Source organism: Pelophylax lessonae, assembly GCF_965119305.1.
Source record: "Pelophylax lessonae genome assembly, chromosome: 3".
NCBI lineage: Eukaryota > Metazoa > Chordata > Amphibia > Anura > Ranidae > Pelophylax > Pelophylax lessonae.
The window spans coordinates 290450808-290472532 of NC_138770.1; the positions used below are offsets into that span (position 1 = coordinate 290450808).

The following is a 21725-nucleotide window of genomic DNA, read 5'->3' on the forward strand; positions in this document are numbered from 1 at the left end:
TTCTTGTTCTGGACATCCTACAGAGCTGAAACTTCACAGGTACACTTTTTAGACCCCCCAGACACCAAATCACACAAAAAAAGTTCTTAAAAATTGTCATTTTTGATAGAGAACCAATTATTGGAAAAATTAAAAAAAAAATAATAAAAAGAAAATCTTTGGATTTAGTGTCTGGGGGGTCTAAAAAGTGTACCTGTGAAGTTTCAGCTCTGTAGCATGTCCGGAACAGAAACAAATTACGAATAAGGGTTAGGGCTAGGGTTAGGTTTAGGGTTAGGGTTATTTTTATGGCTAGGCTTAGAGGGTTAGGGTTAAGGTTAGAGGGTTAGGGTTATGGTTAGAGGGTTAGGGTTAGGTTTAGTGTTAGGGGATAGGGTTAGGGTTACGGTGAGATACTTAGGGTTAGAGTTAGTAACCCTACCCCTACCCCTCTAACCCTAACCCTCTAACCCTAAGCACTAAAAATAACCCTAGCCCTAACCCTAGCCCTAACCCTAATTCTAATTTTTTTTCTGGTTCTGGACATGCTACAGAGCTGAAACTTCACAGGTACACTTTTTAGACCCCCCAGACAATAAATCCAAAGAAATTTTTTTTTATTATTTTTTTTTAATTTTTCCAATAATTGGCTCTCTATCAAAAATGACAATTTTTAAAAACTTTTTTTTGTGTGATTTAGTGTCTGGGGGGTCTAAAAGGTGTACCTGTGAAGTTTCAGCTCTTCATGCTACAGAGCTGAAACTTCACAGGTACACTTTTTAGACCCCCCCCCCCCCTCCGACACTAATCCCAAAAAAGTCATGCCTGCCTCCAAAAATGCCTGATAAATATATATAAAAAAAATAAATAAAAGCAGACTGAAATACCAGCCCTAAAAAGGGCTTTTTGGGGTGCTGTCAGGATGCTGTCCTTACAGCAGGAGTGGACACAGAACACTGGCCTAGCTAATGATTTCCGTATCAATTCAGCAGCAACAGCAGCCCTCTCCCTGCTCTAACTAACTCTGCAGCTTCAGAATGAATCTAAGATGGATGCTGCCCTTGCTTTTTTATAGGAGGTGGGAGGGTCTGGGAGGGAGGGTATGCTGATTGGCTGGAATGTGTCTGCTGACTGTGAGGTACAGGGTCAAAGTTTGCTCAATGATGATGTATAGGAGGCGGACCGAACATCGCATATGTTCGCCCGCCGAGGCGAACGCGAACATGCGAAGTTCGCCGGGAACTGTTCGCCGGCGAACAGTTCGGGACATCTCTAGTATTAGGCCTCTTTCACATTGGGCGGATCCATTTTGACAGACTCCGCTTGCTCAACGGGTATCGCTCAGCTGAGTCCCAATGAGCACGCAGATCTCCACTCACTTTGCAGAGACGGACCTCTGAGTCCCGCTCTCCTATATGGGGGGATGGGATGAAAACAGAAAGCCTGTCCATTTTCATCCGATCCCATCTGATGCGACCTGCTGGACGGATGGTGAACGTATCGCCATGCGTCTGTTTTCAGCAGATTTTCCTTCTATGGTAAACAAATAATCACTCTTATAGTGCAACTGTAATATACAACCCCATTCCCCATGTTCATAATGGTAAACTCCTAATGTCCATAAATCATATAGCAACATGTAAAAGTCCACTGTAGTAGATATAAATCCTTATAAATCATATAGCAGCATGTAAAAACCCCATTTTAATGATAACATTTCTTAAAATAGCAGTGTTATGGCCGCCAGGCGCCAGCCTCCCTCTCCCACATGGGGTATCAGCGTGAGTTCTAGCCAACGGAAGCTCAGTCACCGGATGTGACATCAGAAACCACATAACCCGCCTCTACGCGTTTTGTCATAATTGCATCATCTGGAAGCTTCTTTTAATGCATGATAGGAGCACATCAGAAAAAGGATTTATGTCACTGAGCACTACAGTGGACTTTTCACATGCTGCTATGTGATTTATAAGGATTTATATCACTGAGCACTATTGCAGACTTTTACATGTTGCTATGTGATATATGGACATTATGAGTTTACAATTATGAACAACTTGTGATGTATTTTTACGATTGCACTACAAAGAGTGATTATTTGAATTATTTGTTTACCATAGAGGAAAATAATACCCTAATAGTTCTTAGAGGATACGTAGCACCCGCAATTTATTTTAACTATCATATATACTACCTGATAGTATGTGCAACTTCAGTTGCTCATGCTATCAGGTAGCATATGATACTTATGAATAATAGGAGCAAATAAATGGTAAACATTGTTCTGTATACTAGCTGGTAGGAATTCTTAAGTGTGTTCACAGATAATAATGGAGTATTGAGTTTCCTAAAGAAGCAGCCTCTGACAAGTAAAACGCGTCATGTATCAAGACCAAGATTGTTTATAGTGGAACAATAAATATGCTCATGCATACAGTATATAATGCTTGAAAAACTAGTGGAATTGCTTCCTTTCTCTTGGGATGTTTAACCTTTTGAAATGGAATAAAAGTGCTTGATATTTTTATACATGCATTATTTGAGGTGTGGTATTTTTAAAGTCCTGTTTCGTTTTTTTTTTTTTTTTTATTATGGTTTTTTATTCTGCACATGCTAAGGAGGAAGGATGTGGTACCTTTAAATCTATAAGAAGTGGTGGGGTGACTAGTGCATTCCTACTCCCCAAACTTTTGTATTTTACGTTTGTTCTGGGTGGACATATGCTTTTTTTTTTTTTTTTCTTCATTTCTTGACATAACATTTTATTGCATAGCTAAAACATAACATTTATTGCATATCCTTCACCAATACCCATTATGTCTATGAAATGTAAGCTGAATTTTGGGTACATTATTAATATGAAGTAGTGAAGAAGAAGAAGAAGTGATCTCTTCTGTGCCAAGAGGTTGAAGTAGAGTATAAAGGATTTGTGTATAAAAAGTTTATTCCCCTCTGACACAATTTCACATACAGTATCTCACAAAAGTGAGTACACCCCTTACATTTTTGTAAATATTTTATTATCTTTTTATGTGACAACACTGAAGAAATGACACTTTGCTACAATGTAATTAGTGAGTGTACAGCTTGTGTAAATGTGATGTCCCCTCAAAACAACTCAACACACAAAAGTGTCAATATTTTGTGTGGCCACCATTATTTTCCAGCACTGCCTTAACCCTTTGGGCATGGAGTTCACCAGAGCTTCACAGGTTGCCACTGGAGTCCTCTTCCATTCCTTGATGAGGACATCACGGAGCTGGTGGATGTTAGAGACCTTGTGCTCCTCCACCTTCCATTTGAGGATGCCCCACAGATGCTCAATAGTGTTTAGGTCTGGAGACATGCTTGGCCAGTCCATAACCTTTACCCTCAGCTTATTTATCAAGGCAGTGGTCATCTTGGAGGTGTGTTTGGGGGCGTTATCATGTTGGAATACTACCCTGCGGCCCAGTCTCTGAAGGGAGGGGATCATGCTCTGCTTCAGTATGTCACAGTAAATGTTGGCATTCATGGTTCCCTCAATGAACTGGAGCTCCCCAGTGCCGACACTACTCATGCAGCCCCAGACCATGACACTCCCACCACCATGCTTGACTGTAGGCAAGACACACTTGTCCTTGTACTCCTCACCTGGTTGCTGCCACACATGCTTGACACTATATAAACCAAATAGGTTTATCTTGGTCTCATCAGACCACAGGGCATGGCTCCAGTAATACATGTCCTTAGTCTGCTTGTCTTCAGCAAAATGTTTGCGGGCTTTCTTGTGCATCATCTTTAGAAGTAGTCACCTTCTGGGACGACAGCCATGCAGACCAATTTGATGCAGTGTGCGGCGTATGGTCTTAGCACTGACAGGCTGACCCCCCCACCCCTTCGACCTCTGCAGCAATGCTGGCAGCACTCATATGTCTATTTCCCAAAGACAGGGTGGGAAAAATGGCTAATTGGGCCCAATTTGGACATTGTCAGTTACGGGTGTACTCACTTTTGTTGCCAGCGGTTTAGATATTATTGGCTGTGTGTTGAGTTATTTTGAGGGAACAGCAAATTTACACTGTTATACAAGCTGTACATTCACTACTTTACATTGTAGCAAAGTGTAATTTCTTCAGTATTGTTACATGAAAAGATGTGATAAAATATGTACAAAAATGCGTGGGGTGTACTCACTTTTGTGAGATACTGTGAATGCATACAGTCTGCATTTTTGGGATCTTGCAGCTCATCCATAGTTATGTTAGCTGCAAGCAACATGTTGTAGGAGAGTTCCTCAGAAGCATCCCTGCATGAACATGTGATATTTAGGTCAAGATCTAAGTGCCCATTGTACATAGGAAGTATCAAATCGGCTGGTTTACAGCACTTCAGTTGTTTGTTCATTGTTTATTAGAATGAGTCATATGTTTTGTGTGAAGCGCTCTTCCTATGTACTTGATAGTAGGTGTTCTTCTGGATATCATTTTAACAAATAGATTTTATATAAACTGTGTAATTTATACCATATATATACAGTTAATTTTGTTTTATTTTGCCCCTTTGGTCAAGTCTATTTTTCTGTGTTCTGTTCTGGCTTATATACAACACCTTTTTACTTCTTTTTACCTAGAGGCATTTTTCCCAGGGGTTTTAGGTCTATATTTCACATCATGCTATGCAGTATTCTCTTTCTTTGAAACAAAGCTTTGAGATAGTTTTACAATACCATTTTTTCTAGTAATTCCAGCATGGTCGTTTTGTTACCTTTTTCCCCAGACAGGAACCTTAACCGAGGATGGTCTGGATCTTTGGGGTATAGTACCATCAAATGAGTATCGGTATGTTGTGAAAAAATTATAGACTTAATTATGAATGCATACTATTTTATTTTCCATATGTGTTTGTTTTTAAAATTGGTTTCTTCATTTTCTTGTGATATTCCTTCAAAGTGTGTACACTATGTAAATGGTACAAGGTTTTAAAATATTCTAATATAATAAAGTATAATTAATATATATTTGCTTCACAAGCCGCTTTGTAACTGATAGATGCTAAAAAATACGTTTCCAAAAGTTTGCATCTGCTGGGATCGGAGTTTAATTTTTGCTCAGATGCTTTTTAGGGCTATTCTTTTCCAAGAATGATGCAGACACTGCAACTTTTCTCATGGCAATACTAATAACACTTGTAGAAATGAATTTGTTTATAAAAAAAAATTTCCATCCTGCTCTTTCAAATTTTCTTGTCACTTTGGTTGAAAATTACTAACATTTAGAAAATTGATTGAAAATTCTTAAAATTTAAAAATTTCAATCATTCCACTAGTATAGTATAGCCAGCCTAAAACTCCTCAGCTGTTGATATTAAAAGCAGGCATTCCCGTTTAGAAATTGGTTACAATAAGGACATGGTAAAGCAAGCATAAATGGTTTCAGAACAGAGAAAGGAATGAATCTGTAGAAAGGTTTGGCATGATTCTTAAAATGTATATCCTTTATTGGGAAGAGACTGTTAGCAACACTGGAGTTATACTTTAAGTATCTTTTGTCACAAAATTATTTGACTACTTGTTGACAACAGTACATTGAGTTTGGCTAGTTGCAAATTAATTGACTTCCAAAAAAAAAGGAATTTCTCTCTAGCAAGGATGGTTTTGTTTTTTAGGTACAAATTAGGTTTTTAGGTAAAAATTGATTCTGAATGTAAAATATTACTATTTCCAACCAGCAGGTGGAGTACTATGTATATATGCATATGTATGAGGCTAACCTATGAAAACGGCTTGTATTTTACGGAGCTGAATCATTATACAGCTGAATGAGTCAGAGTGATTAATTTACCTTGTCTTCAGAGTGATTCATATACCTTGTCTTCCTGCATTGTATCTCTCCATATGGAGTTCACATACGAAAATGCAATCACAAAAAGAGAGAGGCTACTGCTGAACTCTTTTTGAAAACCGCAGAATACTCTGTTAAATTAGTGTCACGGGTGACCCTGGTATAAAATGTAATATTAAAATATAAATATTCTAAATATATTCAAAAATAAATGTTATATTTAATAAAATAATGATTTTATTTCCATAATAAAGGATATAAAACAGTTTAAACTTTTAAAATGAGTCCATGATCATTTCCCTTTAATCAGTATAGCCTTTTACTGGAACTGTTCTTGTGTAGTGGAGAGAAGTGGCTTTAGTGGTTGGTGTGTACATTTGTACTTTTCCAAAATCCGCTATTTACTCACATTTTAGTTTTAACATGGGAGAAGTTCATGCATTTATTGCTACATTTTGTATAGGTACACCAATTTGTACCTTTCAGCTAAAGAAGACAAATAAATTGTGAACCAACTTGGGGGTGTGGGTTTGTAGGATAGGTTTTCTGTTTTGGGGAAATATAGCAAATCAGATGTACCTTTGGACTCAATTAATGAATGTAGAAATAGTGATATAAAGGCCAGGTTCTTATGATGATGCACGTCAAAACCTACTTTGGATCCCAATTCACATATTTTACATTCCTGATCTTGGACATGTGATTGTATTCAGTGCTAAGATTAGTTTGACTAAACAGCAATTACTGTCAGCAGATTTACAGACACAAATGCAAATAGGGCATCTATGACACAATGAAGACCTATGCTATGTTGCATTTAATTCAAATATTGTAATCAAAATCCCTGTGAAATCTGTGTGTGTCAGCTGAGTTGTCATTAGAGATGGGTGAATTGGTTCACTTGAACCAATTACTGGCTCAAATAATATTAATGGGTACCTGAACCTCTACCACACTGCTGGGTAGACCTACCTAAACCTTGCCCTCCCTTCCTTTAAATGAAATTGGTAATAGGGGCCTTTGGAAATATCCGGTTGCTGTGGATAAAGAGTTTATTTCCGCACCCTTCACTGAGTTTTCTTTAAGATGATTTTGATCTTTTTACAAACTCGTGAAGTTTATATGTACAGTGCATTTGGAAAGTCTTCACAGCACTTCACTTTATCCACATTTTGTTATGTTACAGCCAGGTTCCAAAATGGATTAAATTAATTATTTTCCTCAAAATTCTACAAACAATACCCCATAATGACATTATGAAAGAAGTTTGAAATCGTTGCAACTTATTGAAAAAGAAAAAAAATCACATGCACATAAGTATTCACAGCCTTTGCTCAATACTTTGTTGAAGTACCTTTGGCACCAATTACAGCCTCAAGTCTTTTTGAGCATAATGCTACCAGCTTGACACACCTATTGTTCAGTTTCTCCCATTCTTCTTTGCAGGACCTCTCAAGCTCCATCAGGTTGGAAGGGGAGCATCGGTGCACAGCCATTTTCAGATCTCCCTAGAGATGTTGAATTGGGTTTAAGTCTGGGTTCTGGCTGGGCCACTCAATGATATTTGCAGAGTTGTTCTATAGCCACTCCTTTGTTATCTTGGCTGTGTGCTTAGGGTTGTTCGAAGATAAACCTTTACCCCAGTCTGAGGTCCTGAGCGCTCTGTAGCAGGTTTTCATTAATGATGTCTCTATGCATTGCTGCATTCATCTTTCCCTCAATCCTGACTAGTCTCCCTCTTCCTGCTGCTGAAAAACATCCCCACAGCATGATGCTGCCGCCACCATGCTTCACCGTAGGGATGGTATTGGCCAGGTGATGAGTGGTGCCTACTTTCCTCCAGACATGACGCTTGCCATTCAGACCAAAGTGCTCAATCTTTGTTCCATCAGACCAGAGAATTGTGTTTTTTTTTATGGTCTGAGAGTTATTCAGGTGCCTTTTGGCAAACTCTAGGAGGGCTGTCATGTGCCTTTTACTGAGGAGTGGCTTTCGTCTGGCCCCTCTACCATACAGGCCTTATTGGTGGAGTGCTGCAGAGATGTTTGTTCTTATGGAAGGTTCTCTTCTCTCCACAGAGAAACGCTGGAGCTCTTTCAGAGTAACCCTCAGGTTCTTGGTCACCTCCCTGACTAAGGCCCTTCTCCTCCGATTGCTCAGTTTGGCCAGGCGACCCGCTCTAGGAAGTATCCTGGTAGTTCCAAACTTCTTCCATTTACGAATGATGGAGGCCACTGTGCTCATTGGGACCTTCAATGCTGCAGAAATGTTTCTGTACCCTTTCCCAGATCTGTGCCTCGATACAACCCTGTCTCAGAGGTCTACAGACAATTCCTTGGACTTCATGGCTTGGTTTGTGCTCTGACATGCACTGTTAACTGTGGGACCTTATAAAGACAGGTGTGTACCTTTCCAAATCATGTTCAATCAACTAAAATTACCACAGGTGGATTCAATTCTAGCTGTAGAAACATGTCAAGCATGATCAGTGGAAACAGGCTGCACCTGAGCTCAGTTTTGAGTGTCCAGGCAAAGGTTGTGAATAACTATGTACATGGGATTTTTTTTGTTTTTTATTAAATTTGCAAAGATCTCAAACAAATTTTTTTCAAGTTGTCATTATGGGGTATTGTTTTTAACATTTTGAGGAAAATATTGAATTAAATCCATTTTGGAATAAGGCTGTAACATACCAAAATGTGGAAAAAAATGAAGCGCTGTGAATACTTTCCAGATGCACTGTACTGTTGATAGCTCTAGTTACTTGCAGTCTCTTATTGCCACTAATCTGAGGTGCCAACACTTTGATCTGTAATCTTCCCCGTGTGGACTGAAGTAATAATACTCACTACAGGAATGCTTATATATCTTTTGTTCATTCATGTAAAACTGCCCAGGGAGTTGCATGAAAATCTCTAGTGCATGTATAGGCTTGTAGAGATTTACTATTATTCTAACAAGAGTGGAGCTGCTAGTTCACATATGTAAGGTTCTCTTTAGCTGTATACAGTTATGTTTAACACATAGTTTGACATGAGAAATATGTAATTGGAACTTAAAGTGGAATTAAACTGCTTAGGAATGTTGGGGCCCTTGACATAATGAGCAAATGTTCACGTTCTAGTACATTTACTTTGTGAATGCCCTTCTTCAGTAATGTGATGGCTGCCGTCCCCTTCTGTACTGGCACTTTCATCTTTGCCCAGTCTTCATCTGAGTTCAGAGTCTTGGGCCATCTTGATTGGCCAGTAATTAATGTTATTGCCTTCTCATGTGCATAAAGGATTTAATTAGTCCTGGCATAGAATTGTGTCAACATTGCACACTGAGCTGTGCCTGCTCAGCTCAGTATACACCCAGGAAAAAAATGATGACAGACAGGGAGAAGAATTTTTGACAGAACAGACATATGGAGTCATAAAAAGCTTACATACCAGAGTTTAATTCTGACTTGATTTGACATAGTGCAACAAGCAGATAAAGCAGAACTAAGGGCCAATTTTTTCATTTTGGTTACAGTAGGAATGGGACAAAACTTTAGTTGCTGTCTGCATATCTCTGCTGGGTAAAGTTACACTTTGCTGTCCCAGTGACAACTGTTTTGAGTGAGGAAGGGTAAAGAGGTCAATAGATGTTAGATTACTTCCAATCGGGCCATTTTTAGGCTGGTATTCATTCTAGTGTCTGTGCACCCACAGATACTTAGGTTTATTTTTTTATTTTTTCCATAAATGTTTTATTGTGAATAGAAAAACAGTTTACAATACAAAAAGTGCGTGAAAACGTACACATGATGCTGAAAGTAATAACACAAACGGTGTCCAAGAAAAAGACAGCAAAACAGTTGAAATCAGCATATATTATCGTCTCGGAGAGTGTCCATCTCGCCCAATGGGTAGGACACTCCGCTCTGGGTATAAATAAGATGCCAAGGCGAGAGTTGAGGAAAGTTTATCATGGTATCATGGGAAGGAAAGGAAAAGAAGAAGAAGAAAAAGGGGGGAGGAAGAAGAAAGGAAAGAGAGGAGAGAAAGTGTGGACAAGAATAGGGGCTCGCCCCCCCTCCTCCAAAGGCTTGTTTCCTCCCCAAAGCGTTGACTCATGGGGTCTCCCACTCCCACTGGGGGGGGGGGGCAGAGGACAGCTTAGGTTTATTAGGTAAAATTGATAGGACTGCCTGGAAAACCTTGCCCAGTCATATTTTGTATTTCCCGTGAGGAATCGGCAGCTTGTTACACTGCCTCTCTTCATAGACCTAAATATATTTGGTAGCCCATGGGAAGTACTGGGCTTCTTAAATGCCTAAAGCCTAGTATACATGAAACGCATGTCTGGCGACATCGGCCAGTTCAATAAAAAAAATCCGACATTCAAACACAACGGCTCAGCGAGGGAGATCACCATACTGACATTGGATTGTTAGTACAGCGGCTCCACCCTGAGCTGGCAGTTTTTTTTCATTCAACCAGCTGGGTTGAACAAAAATAAAACTCCATGGTGTGTACTAAGCTTAAGAGAGCAGCAGGACAATACTTGGATGTCTAGCAACCCTCTAATATCTTCAGTGGTCTTAAAAGATTTCCGGCACTTCTTGCCCTCTGACATCCTGGCATATGCTGTTGCACTTGACGTCTCTTAAGCTGCATGGATAGAAAACCGTTTTAAAAGACTTTTCGATGATCTGTTGAAGACTGTGTTAACATCATCATTGTATCAAATTGTTTTGCCACATCTTATTGATTGGTAAGGACATAAATGGTACATTTTTTGTCGATTAATGATTAATGCACATCTGCTGTACATTTGTTCGAACTATAAAGAATCTTTCTTATGGCATAAAACTTTGCAGTTCGAGAATCGAAATGAGCCCCCTAATGTTTCTAAAGTTGAACAATCTGGTTCATCAAATGCTTTTTCGAACTATTTTCTATCCATGTATGGCCACTTTTTCACTTCTTGAGGAGAGACAATAGGGAAAAAAATCCACTTTATCTAAGGTTTTTGGCTGTAACTTGTTTTTCTGACTTTGCATAGCTTCTGCAATTTTAAGATGGAAACCTTAGTCGTTTTAGGATTAGAAAACAGTTTAATTTTCTTCCAACAATCACTGAATTTGATCCAATGCATTTGATGTCTTTTTGCAGTCTTTTTAATGTTCCATGCTTCTATGAGTTTCTGTTATATCTATGGGGCCCGTTCACACCTGTGCATTTTTAGAGTGCTAAAACGCACCTGCTCAGCACTTCAAAATCACCCCCAAAATAGTCCCCCTAAAATGATTAATTTCTGTGCATTGTATTTTTGGTCTACACCCCATGCTTTTAATAAACCTGCTTGCTGTATCTTTAGTGCATTTTCCTAAAACCACATCTATAATGGTAGCACACCAAAAGTGCAGCATATGTTTTTATTAGTATTTTTTTGAGTCACGTCTATTTTTCCAAGGTGACTAAGGGATGAAAATGCATGCAAAATGCACTTGCTTTTGACACAATGCATTAAAAACGCAATAAAAATATGAGTTTTTTTCCTTTTTATAGTTCTTTATTTAGAGTGTTACATAACAGGCTATACAAATATAGACAGAAATGGATCCAAAAAGTATGTAATGTCATGTACAGAAGCAGAACAAACAGTAGTGCCATTCTGCTCTCACGGGCTGGAAAGGAACCATAATGCTTATTATGCATATAAGTGGCTAAAACAATAACTATAATGACACAATCAATCTATTAGGTTTAGAGTACAGTATTACTAAAAGCAAAACTTTTCTTTTAGTGTTGGATAGAGTGAAGCAGGATTAGAACTCATTTGTTCTTGCTGTCTGTGCCCCCCGTAAATTAGATCCACCTTTTTTCTATTTGTTCTGTTTACCATTATCGTTGAAAGTAAAGAAAATTCCACAATTTGGGTTGTCCCCAGAAAAGCAATAAAAGGGACACTAGTTCTGGTGACCTGGGGGTCTCCAAGAGATTCCCTTAATTTGCAGGGATTTCCTCTTACTTCCTGTTTGGCTACGGGACAGGAAGTGAAGCAAAATCTCTGAAATGGGACACAGGTGGTGAAAAAGAAAATCTGACAGGGGTTTTAACCCTCCCTTATTCTGTCCAAAATGGAAAAAAGTTTTGTCTATAGTGTTACTTTAAGTCGGGTTGAAAAAAGTGAAGTGTGTTTCCTGTTAGAGAAAGTGAAAGAAGGTAAGTTACTGAAAAAATCTCAGTGGGGATAATGAAACATAGGTTTCTCCCCGGGAGGGTGGGGAAGAGAATAGTGGTGGGGTGAAATGTAAAAAAAAAAAAAAAAAAAAATGCATATCATGTTTTTCATCACACAGGTGTAAACAGGCCCTTATACATAAACAGGGTTCTCTACATCTAGGAAATTTCTATCCTTTGTTATATTTTGTATCCATCTTTTATTAAAACATGTTTATTTTTTATCAGCTTTCAGGAAATAATTTCAATTACAGAAAACTCTTCTCTCTTCTGGTGTCCACTACTTGGTGTTATGGCATCCTGCCATTCTCTTATATTCTTGGATGAGAAAGTACAGGGTGATCCACTGGACCTTAAAATGTTTGAGTTTACATGTTGGGTAAATACTTTTATTTTCAACTGTTAAGTTAACTCTATTCATCTCTGCTGATAAAGACAATATGAAAAATAACAACAAAAGCTCTAGTGATGTTCCTCTAGTGTAGTTAACCAGTATAATTGTTCATTAGGAGACCATGGCACTTTGGTTTCAAAAACACTCTTATTTTACAATAAGCTCTGTATACGGAACTCTTCATTTTATAATTTTTACTTATCAGATACCTATAATTTGTGCAAATGTCTCAAGAATTCAAACGGCCATTACAAACAATCCTTGTAATTTGTGTATTACATTGATGATTGGCTCCATCTAGCGGTTATAACATGGCATTTTCCTGAAATACCTAAATCAGGAAAATACTACATTATGATCATTAAATGGATCAGACAATCCTAGGAAATAAACATAATAAGCAAATTACAGTGATCATTTGTGATGGATGTGTGAAAGGAATTTAATTAATACCTAGACACCCTAATGTAAGGGCTGCAAGGTAAGTGTTTTACAACACACAATTTGGAGGTGAAGCTATAGCTTAACCACTTTACCACCGGAGGATTTTCCTGCTTTAGGTACAGGCCACTTTTTGCAACTTAGCACTGCGCGACTTTAACTGACAATTGCGCGGTCATGCAATGCCGTACCTAAATGAAATTGACGTCCTTTTTTTCCCACAAACATAGCTTTCTTTTGGTGGTATTTGATCACCTCTGCGCTTTTCATTTTTTGCGATATTAATAAAAAAGAGCGAAAAATTTGCGAAAAAATTGACATTTTCTACTTTGACAGTTAAAAAATATCCAATATATTAAATTTTTGTCATATATTTTGGCCAAAATGTATTTAGCTACATGTCTTTGACAAAAAAATCCTCAATGAGCGTATTTTTAACCGCTTTAAGACCGGAAGATTTTACCCCATTCCTAACTAGGCTATATTTTGCGATTCGGCACTGCGTTACTTTAACGGACAATTGCGCGGTCGCGCCACGCTATACCCAAATTAAATTTATGTTCTTTTTTTCCCCACAAATAGAGCTTTCTTTTGGTGGTATTTGATCACCTGTGCGATTTTTTTAATTTTTGAAAAAAAGAGCGACAATTTTGAAAAAAAAAAAACAATATTTTTTACATTCTGATATATAAAATTCCCCAAAAAATGTAAAAATCAAAAATTTTTAACATTTTAGGCCAATTTGCTTTCTGCTACATATTTGTGGTAAAAAAAAATCACAATAAGCGTATTTTGATTGGTTTGCGCAAAAGTTATCGCGTTTATTAACTACGGGAAAGATTTGTCATTTTTATTGTTTATTTTTTTTTTACTACTAATGGCGGCGATCTGCGATTTTTTTTTTTTTTTTGCGGGACTGCGACATTGTGGCGGACAGATCGGACTGACATTTTAGACAGTTTTGGGGGTACCAGTGACATTACTACAGTAATCAGTGCTATAAATATGCACTGTTACTGTGGGGTTAAATGTATGTCTCATGCTTACTGACGTGTGTGGGGGAAGGGGAATGTGTGACACAGACACAGATCGCAGGTTCAGCTATGCTGAATCCTGTAATCTGTCACTGTCTGTCACATAGGAGATCCGCCCGCTTTGTTTACACAAGTTGGCGGATTTCCTCACTCGATCCCCGACAATCGGGGAAGAGCGGCGGTGATCCCTGCCTCTCCTCCCCTGGCCCGACTCCCGCTGTATCTGAATACAGCGGGAGCGAGCCTCCGGCAGCGCACACGCGCCACCGAGAGGGGGCGGGATCCAGCGACGTAGGCCTACGTCGCTGGACGATAACGAGTCACTTTGCCGCAGTACCTTCAACGTGAGCAGTCGGCAAGTAGTTAAAGGATAAGTGCACTTTTAAAATGAGTTATATTAGCTCACCTTCTTCACTTTCCTCATCAAAAATGTGACTATACCTCTAAAACCTAGATCTAGATGAAAGGTGATCTCACTTCTGTGGCTTGCCTAGGACCAGAAAGTTTTTATGTACTACTGCACTCTTGTTTATTATACTCTATGGCAAGTGCTAACGCTGACCTCGCCATGTAAAACATTTTAGTCACCCAGTCAGTCATACTTTATCTTGTACTCTTATCTTATTGGTACTGGTTTGAGTTACCCTCATTTTATACAACTGTGCCTTTAGCACAGACGTTTTGGTAATTTTAGAAAACTCTGGCTGTGTAGGCCTATTCTGCAATTTTTATACAAAAGCCTAAGATTAATTCCAAGTATGGAAACTTTTACATAATTGCATTGGTCCAGCATGGACCAAAGTAACCATACATATACCATACTCGGCCAATCCCCCTAAAAGTTGGAAAGCACTGCAATAGGCACAGATACTAGTGATCTCACTAGCTTCTTGGTGCTGTGCAGTGTGACTGCCCTGTTGCTTACTGAACACAAGAAGTCACTTGATTGGCATGGGCATCATTCAGAGAACACTTTGCATTTTCTCGTTCAGTGAGCAGCAGGGTAGCAATTCAGCATGGGACCTGGAATCAAGTAGGTGTAGCACCCTCCTAGGTAGGTGCTAGGTAAAATATATATGTGACCCTGTTCTTCTTATCAGGAGGGTCTCTGTCAGTTAGCCTGTCACATGTTTCCAGGTGTGTTCTGTTGAATCTGGGGAGTCTCCCCACTGTATCCAATAAGGGACATTGTTGGACAGTGGAGGAAACCTGGCCAATAGCACACCAGGGTTTTTGAGTGTCCCAGTGGGTGGGCATTGCTGCAATGCATCCTGGGATTGGGAATAAATATGGAGGGAGCATGTGACAGGGTGGTCTTTGGGCAGAAAGCCAGGTCCCAGGAGGAGGGGGACGGCTGTCTCTCCTCCTGTTACTAAGGAAGGTGGTCCAGGCAGTCAGCCTAGGGACCAGGGGATGAGCTGTGCTGTAGAGGATCCAGTGTGTGATGACCAAGTGGAGCTACGGGGCAGGATTCTTCTGGAAAACGGTATCGTGAATGCCTAAGCATCTGCCCAGGGGTCTGCTTAACCACCTAAGCCCCAGAAGATTTTACCCCCTTCCTGACCAGGGGGTATTTTGCGATTCGGCACTGCGTGAATTTAACCGACAATTGCGCGGTCGTGCGACGCTGTATGTAAACGAATTTGGCGTCCTTTTTTTCCCACAAACAGAGCTTTCTTTTGGTGGTATTTGATCACCTGTGCGATTTTTTGATCACGCGCTATAAACAAAAAAAGAGCGTAAATTTTGCAAAAATAGCAATATTTTTCAAATTTTTTTATATGAAATTCCCCCCCAAAAAAACGTAAAAATCAAAATTTTTTAACATTTTCGGCCAATTTGTTTTATGCTACCTATGTTTGGTAAAAAAAATCGCAAAAAGCGTATTTTGATTGGTTTGCGCAAAAGTTATCGCGTTTACTAACAAAGGGAAAGATTTTTGTCATTTTTGTTGTTTTTTTTTTAACGCGTAATGGCGGCGATCTGCGATTTTTTTTTGCGGTACTGCGACATTGCGGCGGACAGATCGGACCCTTGACTGACATTTTTGACACTTTTGGGGTTACCAGTGACATTTCTACAGTAATCAGTGCTATACATATGCACTGTTACTGTAAAAATACACTGGCAGTGAAGGGGTTAACTTTTTTTGAAAGGGAGGGGCTATGTGTGTCCCTAGGGGCGTGCTTTCTACTGTGATTGGCTGTGGCTTCAGATGTATGATGAGTGATCAACGGTTCTACATAGTAGAACCGTATGATCATCCTTCATACGCAGGGGAGAATGACAGGCAGCTTGTTTACACAAGCCGCCTGACTTTCTCCCTCTCCCCCGCCGATCGCAGAGTGACCGGCGGACATCGGGTCCGCTGGTCACACGCGCGGGGGGGTCCGTGACCACGCGGGAGCGGGAGCGCGCCTCGGTGGGCGCGCGCTCGCTCCCTAGACCCTCACAAGCTAGTGATGTAGCTCTACGTCACTTTGCCTGTGAGGGGCTGACTGCCGACGTAGATCGGCTTTAGGCAGTCGGCAAGTGGTTAAGAGAGGGGACCACTCCAGAAAGGTCAAGGGGATCCAAGAGCCAGCTAATCCGGAATTGTTACTGTAAAAAGGGGGTGCCAAGTTGTAAGGCCCTGAAGATTCGGGAGTAAAGGGGGCGCCAGGAAGGGCCCTGAAGTTGCTCAGCAGTGCAGTCTACTTTTAAGGACAGTTACCTCAGGAAAGGAGTGCCTTAGGAAGCTAAAGGACTCTTTCACAGTCAAAGGCAAAGTAAATGAAGCGGCCTAGCCATGACTAGCTCAATTCAGCGTTACTCAGCATTTAACCAGCGTTAATCAGCATTTATCAGATCGTCCCTACTTATTGTGCATAGTTTAGTTCAGTTGGAGTATCCCACTCATCCCTTCTCCTATCCAAGTTCCTAATAAAACCTAAAAAACTAGACTGGTCCTTGTCTGAGGTAAAAACACTTGGAAACTAGGGATGATCGAACGGTTTGGGTCGACCATCGGTTCGACCCGAACATTGGCTGTTCGAATTCGGACACCAGAACCGCCCAAAATGCAATGGGACAGGAACTGGGCTTTAAAAGCCTGTGATTGGCCCAGAAACATCAGTAAAAGCAGATTGGAGTGACTAGGGGTCCAGAGGCCAATCAGGAGTGAATACGCCGCCCATACGCCCCCCAGTATATAACATAGCCCCGCGAAATCTCTAGCACTGTATTACAGAGGCTGTGGAATAGAGTGGAAGCATTTCTGCTGCTCCAGTGTCATTTTGCAATTATTAGTGTGAGGAAAGGGATATGCAGTGTAGTTAGGGTACTATATACCACTATAGTTAGATTCAATAATCTAGTTTCTGTAGGGAAAGTGTTAAGTATCAGGGTGACCGTAGTTTAGGGTGAACTGACTCTGCTATGCCAGGGTGACCGAACTCTTCCATGTCAGGGTGACCGCCAGAAAAAAAAGATAATTTTTCTTAGAATTTCAGTAGCGCAGGGATGGGGCTCCGCTCCTTTCACACCTGGGCGTTTTTGTTGCAGGCGTTTATTGGGCATTTTTTGGGCGTCTTTGGAGGCAGGCATGACATCTGAACTTCTGTATAGGGGGGTATATATATATATATATACAGTATATATGTGTGTGTGTGTGTATATATATATATATATATATATATATATATAATATATGTGTGTGTATGTGTGTGTGTATATGTATATATATATATATATATATATATATATATATATATACAGTATATATGTGTGTGTATGTATGTATATATATATATGTATATATATATATATATATATATATATATATATATATATATATATATATATATATATATATATATATATATATGTGTGTGTGTGTATGGTATGTGTATGTATATATATATATATATATATATATATATATATATATATATAGAATCAAAAAACACCATTTTGAAGCCCTAAAACCCAATAATTGCCCCTAAAAAGTGCCTAGGATTCTGGGTCATGCCCCAGGGACTATTTTTCACACAAAAAAAAAGTTTTTAAAAATTGTCGTTTTTGATAGAGAGACAATTATTGAAAAAAAAAAAAAGAATTTCTTTGGATTTAGTGTCTGGGGGGTCTAAAAAGTATACCTGTGAAGTTTCAGCTCTGTAGCATGTCCAGAACCAGAAAAAGAAGATAATTTTTCTTAGAATTTTTAGTAGCGCAGGGATGGGGCTCCTTTCACACCTGGGCGTTTTTTGTTTCAGGCGTTTATTGGGCATTTTTTGGGCGTCTTTGGAGGCAGGCAGGACATCTGAACTTCTGTATAGGGGTATATATATACACACACACACACACACACATATATATATATATATATATATATATATATATATATACATACACACATATAGGTGTGAAAGGAGCGGAACCCCATCCCTGTGCTACTGAAATCATTTCCAAAGAAATCTTTTTTTTTTTTTCAATAATTTTTTCAATAATTGTCTATCGAAAACGACAATTTTTAAGAACTTTTTTTTGTGTGAGTAATAGTCCCTGGGGCATGACCCAGAACCCTAGGCACTTTTTAGGAGCATTTATTGGGTTTTAGGGCTTCAAAATGGTGTTTTTTGATTCCAGAAGTTCAGGTCCCATTGATTTCAATGGGGTTCTGGATTGCGAACCAAACTTTCGGGAAGTTCGGGTGTTCTGGTCGAACCGAACTTTTCAAAAGTTCGATCATCCCTATTGGAAACATGTCAGGATGTTCTACTGTTGCTAATGGTAACCCAGGGGAACCCTCACACAGCAGCTCCCATGAGAGCAGTGCTACATAGGGATCACTGGAGTAGTGGTGTCTACTTCAGTGATTTTCAGCTTCCAGGGGCATTGACCATGTATGGTAAATGCATAGTTACACTGGTTCCTCCCAATCTGGACCGATGTAACTAAAAATATCCACACCTGAAATTCATCTTTAAAGTATATCTAAACTGAAGAACAAAAATGCAACTTATAGCAACTTACTGGTCGTTAGATGTGGTGGCTTCCTTAGTTTTCTTTTTTAATGCTAAGAACATTATTAGATAAATCCTTTCTCCATTCTCATTTGTTTGTCTTGTTCTAGTCTTACAATTTAAACACAGATACACTGTTTTTTCCTCAGGAGATTGATGCTTCAAGTAATCAATATCAAGATTCCATGGAAACTATGATTGTGAAACCAGGTCCTGAAGCAAAAAAGGTAAACAATATAGCAACCAGACATAACTAAATATAATAGCATACACAATCTTTGGTTTTTATGTAACACTTTTGCATTACTAATGCTAAAGTTAAATTCTAAAAGGCAAAGGAAAGCACCTGGATAAGACATGGTATATACACATTTTTTTAACCTGGTGCTAAACTGTAATTAACATGCATACCTACTTTTATTTATTAAATGTTATAAAAATGTTAATATAAATAATTAAAGAAATATATCTTTTATATTTTAAAAGTAACCTATATGTTCTTGTTCCAGGTTGACATTGAAGGAATTGTTGTTCTGCAACAGTTCCCTTTCTCTTCAGGCCTGCAGCGCATGTCAGTGGTCACACAAATCCTTAATGGTGATGAATATGCTGTCTACATGAAAGGAGCACCAGAGATGGTGGCCTCTTTCTGCAAGCCAGGGACAGGTAACTTAACGTAGAACTATAGGAAAAACTTTTTGTTTTCATTTAGTATAGAGTAAGGGAGGGTTATTACCCCTGTCAGATTTTTTTTTTTTTTTAGCCATCTGTGTCCGATTGCAGATATTTATCTTCACTTCCTGTCCCATAGACAAAACAAGAAGTGAGAGAAGATCCCTGCAATTTAAATGAATCCATTGCGGCCCTCTAGGTCATCAGAACTAGTGTCCCCATTGGAATATCCCCCCTCTATTACTGTTCTGGGGATAACCCACAATTTGGGATTTTCTTTAACCTTCTCTTTTGATGGTAATGATAAACTAAACAAAAATAGAGAGGGTGAATCTCTCTAATGGGGGCAGAGGTAGCAACAGAATCCTGACAGGTGTTTTATTCCCTCTCAACTCTATCTAAAATGGATTATATTTGAAGTTATTGTATGCTGAAGAAGTGCTGGTACAACGTTTCCTACCGCTCAAGGTGAAAATACCAAAGTTCACCCCTTTCTTCTCAACCACACCAGTGATAATACAGTACAAGCTACCTTGTGCTGACCCCCTCCCTTGTTCTACATGGACAGGAAGAAAAATACAAGCACAAGTAAACCTAAAAAGAAACTGTGAGAAATAAATTACACAACCAGAAATGTGTTTGTATAGACACAATCATCACTATAATACCAAAAGCATATCCGTACAGACACAGTACCATATCCTCTAAGACACAATCAGCTCCATGTAGACATAGCTAGGAACATGTTACAATTGGTTCCATTGTCAGCACTGACTTATAGCAGTAGTATGAAAATTATTTCAATAAAATTGCCGAAGAGCCAAACTATTATTATTTGATTACGGGTTAAATAAAATGTCCATCCGATGCAGAGGAAGTAAATGACTGCTGGGTGGATTCTTAGCAGGCAGAGTGCAACTTTGTCATGTCATCTGCTGCTAACACAGAGTTTGTGGTGGGAAGGGCCTCCAATCTCTTTCTAGTGGAATTTTTTTTGTATGACTTTCTTGGCACCACTCCTGGTGCCCATTTCTCATATAGTTGCTGGGTAGATCAATTGTACACAATGATTTTTTCCCATGAAGAGAATCCTGATGTGGATTTTAGCAACTAAACATTTTTGGTATTGTGATCACCATAAGTGACTTTTCATTTTTCTTATTAGTTCTGATGGTAAATCAAGAGCTACTTTCTCTTGTCCCATGGACAGGGTGATGCAGAGCTACCCCACCTAATCAAAAGGTCTGAGGGTCTGGGGGTTGTAGTAAACATTTTTATATATAATGCCCTGGCGTATCTCCAAGAACTGGTTTCGCAGAGGTGAAGTCCTTTAGTTCAGGGTTATTTACATAACTCATACATTAGGTAGAACAATCCCAACAAGCTCTAAACCAGCTGTAATGTACATGCTCACAGCATCTAGCTTGCAGGACCACAATCTCTGCTCCAGCAGATTGAGAGTAACCGTCACGTCACCAGGGCAAGTTAAGTGAAAAGTTAAACCCTTTACACATACATGGAAGTCACCAACACATGTTCTAATAGAAACAGTACAGTACCCGTAGGAGACGATGGCAAAATATAAATTATCCCCAGAATGGCTTTTCGCTTAGTAGCTACAGTATACTGAAAATGCATTGGTAAATGGTATGTTAAATTATCTTTACAATATTCGTAGCACATCAAGAAAGGTTAAAAATACATTATTCACAACAATGTTAGTATTACACAATGTTGGTTATCAATAGGATTTTTACTTTTTATTAAACAGTTCCCATCAACTTCACTGATGAGCTGGAGCTTTACACAAAGCAGGGATTTCGAGTTCTCGGAATGGCATACAAACTTCTTGAGAAAAATGAAAATCTGAGAGTCAAAGATTTAAAGCGGTAAGGGTCCAAAATGTACATATGGCTGACAGCTTATGTGTTTGCTTCATAGAACTGGAACACCTCTACTGTATAATGTATCAAATGTATCTGTTGATCAACTTGAACTAGCCTATCTCTTTCGATTAAAAAATTGGGGAAGAATAAGAAATTCTGTCAGGTGTTTATAAATGTATGTGTCCCAACTGAAAAACAAATCCTCTATACTTCCTGTCCAATGGCCACAGCAGGAAGTGCAAGAAAGTATCCCCAAAAAGTGGAGAAATCCCACTTTTG

At 39.1% G+C, this 21725-nt stretch overlaps 1 protein-coding gene across 1 annotated transcript in view; it reads left to right on the plus strand.

Annotated features, from left to right (window-relative positions):
- Positions 1-21725, plus strand: part of LOC309551107 (putative cation-transporting ATPase 13A4) — a 186724-nt gene that overhangs the window by 108216 nt on the left and 56783 nt on the right. Inside the window, exons 13-17 of the mRNA XM_082251554.1 lie at positions 4738-4799; positions 12245-12395; positions 19038-19115; positions 19398-19554; positions 21332-21449. Of these exons, the coding sequence (XP_082107680.1) occupies positions 4738-4799; positions 12245-12395; positions 19038-19115; positions 19398-19554; positions 21332-21449 (566 nt within the window). The remainder of the gene's footprint in view (positions 1-4737; positions 4800-12244; positions 12396-19037; positions 19116-19397; positions 19555-21331; positions 21450-21725) is intronic.